Source organism: Gigantopelta aegis, unplaced genomic scaffold, assembly GCF_016097555.1.
Source record: "Gigantopelta aegis isolate Gae_Host unplaced genomic scaffold, Gae_host_genome ctg3764_pilon_pilon:::debris, whole genome shotgun sequence".
Lineage (NCBI taxonomy): Eukaryota > Metazoa > Mollusca > Gastropoda > Neomphalida > Peltospiridae > Gigantopelta > Gigantopelta aegis.
In genome coordinates, this window is record NW_024533500.1 from 1737 (window position 1) to 7779 (window position 6043).

Consider the following 6043-nt stretch of genomic DNA (forward strand, 5'->3'; position numbering starts at 1 on the left):
ATTGGTAACATATCTGAATTCACCAATCCATTACCTCCCAATCCTCAAAGGATTTCAATATTGGTAACATATCTGAATTCACCAAACCATTACCTCCCAGTCCTCCACGTTTTGCATTCCTAAATGCCCTGACAAACATTTTACAATGCATTTACACTAGTCACCTTTTAGCAATTCTATAAAAATATAACTGTCGTGGAAATGGGGGTAGGGTCACACAACGGGTGGATACACACAGAAAGCTGTGAGTCCTGCAATGCTATCATACATTTTCCATCCCTAGGGATGTAGGCCTTGACAAAAATCACTATGAGCATTCGTCCTCTCAGATGGTACCAATTGGCCACATTTTGGGTCCTGGCTAATGGACTAACATACACATGCACTATTTTGAATACTGAAGCAACAGCATCATGTTGCATATTCACTACTAGTAGTATTCTGCATAATAATAATACAAATGTAATAATAATAATAATAATAATAATAATATCTTACGTTTCATATTGCAAAATCTTTCACTTTGTGTTTCTGAAAAAAGAGAAAACAGGTCACATGTCCATAGCTGTTATCTGTATATAGTAACCTCAACACACACACACACACACACACACATGCCTACTACTTTGAATATTTAAACTTATTTTAGCTCTTGCAGGTTTTTGCATAATAATAATAATAATAATATCTTACGTTTCATACTGCAGAACCCTATAATATAAAGTGGTTTTAGCACAGCACTACACCTTCAACGTCTATCGACTGTCAATCTAGGGGTTTTCTTGACGGGATGCAACCCATCTCGTCCCTTTAAGCTGTGCACCCAAACGGCCTTAACGAGGCCACTCGCGTGGACATATCGATCGGACTTTAAACTTTTAGATCTGCGTTCAAAATTTTATGTCGAAATTACTTCTTTTTTTTTAAATATTATTAAATGGTCCGATCCTCTCTTCTTTCTCTTATTTAATTTTGGACAGTCCTTCTAAAATGCTCCAAATTATATAAATATTCGGCCGAGCAGTCAATTCTTTTTATTTTTGGCTTGTAACCTTTTTATTTTTTGTATTTATTCTATTAAATTTTTTACTAATTGCTATTTTCAAAATTCTGCCCATTTTCAACCCCCCTTCCCTCCCCCCCTCCATCCCGAGTCAGGCCACCGATCTTATCGGAGGTCGGACTCGGGATGGGCGTGTTCGAAACCCTAGTGGTATATGGGCACGTTAAACTAGTTATCATCATCATCATCTGAAAACCAAAAATTTTGAAACGTTGTACTACACAACAACGATAGAAACGAAATTTGTCAGTTATGCGTGATGATTATGAAACGGTCATTAGTATATTTTATATTGTATTTCTGTCCAAGATAGATTGTCATAGTTATAATGATATGCAGCCATGACAATATACCAGGTGTTTTGTTTACAAAGGAGAGAAAATCTTCACCACAATATTATATGGTTCCAACTCCATCTATAGGACAGTCATTGTACAGTGTGTGCCAGTAGACAGCCAACCAACGTCCTACACCTTCCGTAAACAAAGTGACGTCTAAAGTTGCACACACATGTGCATAGAATAATAATTGAAGCAAGGAACTAAGTAATTTTACAGAAATATTGCCCACATTACTTTGAGAGAAAAGTACCTTTAACAAAAATGTGTGTGCTTGAGTAAAAATAGTCAAACCTGAATATATAATAGCTACCCAAGAGATTAGGGGGAAGTGGACGTTATAGATAGGGAGCGTTATATCCAGATAAAAACACAGTGACATAATTATGAAGACTATTTTATCACATTTGGTGCTAGCATTTTGTTGTCAACGTTTCTGGCTATTTCCTTTTTCAATATTCTACGATTCTTTATAAAATGTGCATGCAATTAATAATTACATAAATCAATACTGTTTTGTATATATATATATTCCATAAATGATCCGATTACTCAAACAAATACTACAGGTAATCCACTTCAAAAGCAAAATAAACAAGAACATTACTACTTACTTGGAGACATGTTTACTTTTATTACATTTCTCTTTTTCGTTTTCTGCATTTGCACGTCTGCTGAAAACACAAGAATTCCATGGACTTAATATGTAATATATTTGGTGTTGCTCATAGCTGCATCGTTAGATATAATATTCATCTGAATACATATATATTTAAAATATATATATATACATGTATATATATTTATTAAAAGTACACATATATCTCGCGAAGGCAAGACAAAAATTAGACAAGTTGATGTAGCCATTTTACTTGTTCTTTATAAATAGTGTGTGCCATATATTACAGCTATTTCTATAAATACTGTCCACCATTTTGAATACAACTCTCTACATTATATGTATCTATGGAAGAGCACATTTAAAATGTATAATCTGCGGCCAGTATGCAAGACATTATGCTAGTAGTAGTTACCAATGTGTAAGAGACTTCTCAGCTACTGATTTGTTGTTCATGTAGTTTTGTTTATTGTTAAACAAACATGCCTTTCATTTTTCCTGACATATTATTCTAAATGGCTGCTCTAGCCCTTAATACACGAATGTCAACAATATACATTACCTGGTGTGTCACGCAATACTGTATCACTGACGTTTTGTCCTGTAGGAAGGTTATCATCACTTTTCGTGTTTGGTACTTCCGCCATTGTCTCCCTTTTCCGTGCATCTTCAGCAATAGCATCATCATCATCATCATCATCATCATCATCATCATCACGGTCATCGTCTGCGCTGTCTGGAATGTGTTTGGACATATTCTGGGTTGTGACCTCGCCCTCTCTGTCCACTTCTTCAGACACGTCACGTTCTGACATTAATACATCATCGGTTATCTTTGGCTCTTCCTTTATTTGGCTAACAGAGTCACCAGACACAGATGTCCATTGTCCTGAAAAGAAAAAGCCAAATGCACTGATCATATAAATAATTTGACCACTAACAAATTACCATGAGAGAAAGTGTGATACAAAGTTTGCTGTTGAACCTTTGCCATCCTCTTATAGTTATTTAATTAATAATGAAGAGTAAATGTTGGTGTGCAAGGCATTCTGGGGTTAATTATTTAATGTACAACACCTGAATTCTACAGTGAGCTGGTCTAAAGCGTATATCAATTGCTGTTTGTGCATGTTTTGTAATTTAGATTTAGCAAATGTTGTCAAATGTTATGAATGATCAGATACAATATTTTTAAAAAAAACCCCCACCAAAATGGACAGAACTGGAAATTAATTGTGTGATCAACTAAAAATTTAAAAGGTTATTTTCTTATATGAAGTTGCAACTGGCCCACGTTCACGTAAGTGTAACTGAGAAAGAATTCATTATAGATTTTATAAAAAGTCTTTTGCTGAATAATTCACATCAAATACTATTACTGTAACTGTTTTAGAATGGTTCTTGATCCATAAAGTAAACTTTGGTACTTTGAAAAACAAACTTTCGTGTTTACATCTGTTTTTACAGAATCGCTTTTATCGGGAAGCCTATAATTACTACCAAAGATAAAATGTATACAATTTGTTTTCATACATTACTCGTTAGTGGACATATTGACCAAATAAATTTACGTCATGGGCTTTGTGTCATACAGAAATTTTATTTTAAACTGTAACTGACTGTGTGTTCCTAGGAGTTCTGCAATAGAAAACATCAAAACCTAGATGCCCTGATAGGCAGTTTCCTGCCTTCTACAAATGAAATTAATTCATTACAACAAATACTGGTAGCCTAAATACCAATAGTTGTTTTTATTCTGAATTATTGGTGGGGCAGACTGGGTTGTTGCCCCCCAAATAATTCAGAATAAAAACAATCCAGCCCACCCCCTCCGGCTTCGCTGAGCCTGACTTCAGATCTGTTACCATTGCTCATATACAATTACTAGTCAATATATTTAATTACACTATCAAAACCACTATTTCTGTTATTATGATAGTGACTTCTTAACTGGTACTGTACGTGGTATATCACTTACTATTTCTGCAGGTTATGAAAATAACAAAGGTCACCGCACCAATCCCTATCAAAACCACTATTTCTGTTATTATAATAGTGACCTATCTTGCCTGGTACTAAGGTATATATCACTTACTATTTCTGCAGGTTATGTAGATAACAAGGGTCACCACACCAACCACTATCAAAACCACTATTTCTGTTATCATGATTCTGACCAGTCTGCTTCTTGTTGATATTTCTCTATTACACCTACATCGTCAAAGAACCTGAAATGCGAAACAGTAACGATAAGAAAATTAAAATCGATTTAAACACCTATATCGATTTTGTCACTATTTGTACCTAACTTTTCGACAGAAATCCGCTGCCTGCATCAGGGGATTGCAATTATCTTGGCAATGTACGTTTGGTCAATTTTTTCGTTGAAAAAAACCCCGCTTAATATTTCTAAGTAAAGACGGACATAACGTAGACATCTAAGAGATTTGCAAACACATGATAAAGTCAATGCGATGCTTTCAAAACGTAGGTTGGAAATTGTGACAAAAACAATAGAGAGTTCAGGTCTCACTACACAGATCACTTCCAGGTGAGAGTTCATTCATCATAAACAATTTTTAGAAGGGGGTGGGTGGGGTGTCAAAATGTATATGCTAGTGTTCTTACATGTAATATATAAATTGATCTGAGTGTCTAATATTGAGTTTCTCATTGTAAAAGGTCAAAATTCAAGGTCACAAGGTCAATAGCCAAATTCACCCTAATTTCTGTGATTTTGTGCATAATGAATTTTTTCGAATGTACATTCATAGTGACAAACAGTTTTGATGCTGTTGTGAATATATAACATAGTATTCTACTATAAAAGTAGAATTTGTATCTGCCATTAATAATGTGCGGATCTTGCTGAAATATATACAAAAAACCCCAGGATTTCAACACTTCACTATGAAATAATTGTTCCCTATAGCAACCATTCATGGAAACTAATATTTTTAATGAACTAACTAGATTATTAGCTTCTTTGTATGTTCCTTATATCAGAACTACCAAAAGGGTCATACATTACCATGTAGTGGCTGTTTGTTTGATGGCCATCTATTGTGTGAATGACCCAAGAATAACAGTGTGATATGAAGTTTTATTGGATCATATGGTGCATCTATCTTTTGGTGTATTGTTTCATAAGTTACACTGCTCTAGTATGGCTTTTCATGGTTTAAATTACCCAAATTATGAAATTGACTTCAAACCAAGTTTGATAAAATCTGTTATTTTTATTCCTAATATATGATATTGACGATACTGAAACACAGGAGAGTAATAATGGCTTTATCATGTAATCTCAAGCTTAATACAACGTGTTTTTGTAAACTGTATGTGCAACTTTAGGTCTCACTACACAGATCACTTCCGGGTGAGAGTTCATTCATCATGGTCCACTATAGTTCCTAATTGTGACACAAGTTATGGTTCACATATTCACTTCTAGGAAATGGTGAAGAATTGAAACAATATGCATGTTTAATGGTAAGCCTTCTGGCTGTATTTTGCCCATGCTAATTTATAATATTGTGCATTGACCTTTTTGGACATGGATGTATAGTGCAAGAGACAGCCGGAGTGAATTGGTTAATGAACCACCTGTTCGGACCGGTACTACAGCCAGATGTGGTCATATAACAAAAAACTGAGACGGAAATGTTCTCAATTTTGGAATAAAAATAAATGCTTATATAATGTATGTTAGCAATGGTGTTAGTGCCAATGAGAACCCATTCTATTGGCAATCTTCATGTGATGTTGGGCAATTTAACATGGGTTTCAATGGCAGGTGACATCTGTGTAGTGAGACCTTAACTTTTGTACACTGTGTAATTTAAATTTAGTTTGATAATAATAATAATAATAATATAATAATAATAGAGAACATAAGATAGTGAGAAAGACGTGCAAATAGTATCTAACAGAATATTTGGCCCATCGTAATACAATGTGTTATTTTTACTACATTATTAAGCCAGGTGTGTATGTTTTATGTTGTTGTTTGTTTGTTTGTTT

The 6043-nt window shown here is 34.4% G+C and overlaps 1 protein-coding gene across 1 annotated transcript; it reads right to left on the reverse strand.

Moving 5' to 3' along the window:
• Positions 1–2015: 2015 nt before the first annotated feature.
• On the reverse strand, positions 2016–4236 carry LOC121392410 (pheromone-processing carboxypeptidase KEX1-like; the record flags this gene model as incomplete). Its single annotated transcript, XM_041523635.1, has 3 exons — positions 4116–4236; positions 2583–2909; positions 2016–2075 (listed from the first exon to the last, which is right to left on the reverse strand). Coding segments are annotated over exons 1-3 (460 nt in total), but the record flags the coding sequence as incomplete, so codon positions are not given.
• Positions 4237–6043: the final 1807 nt, after the last annotated feature.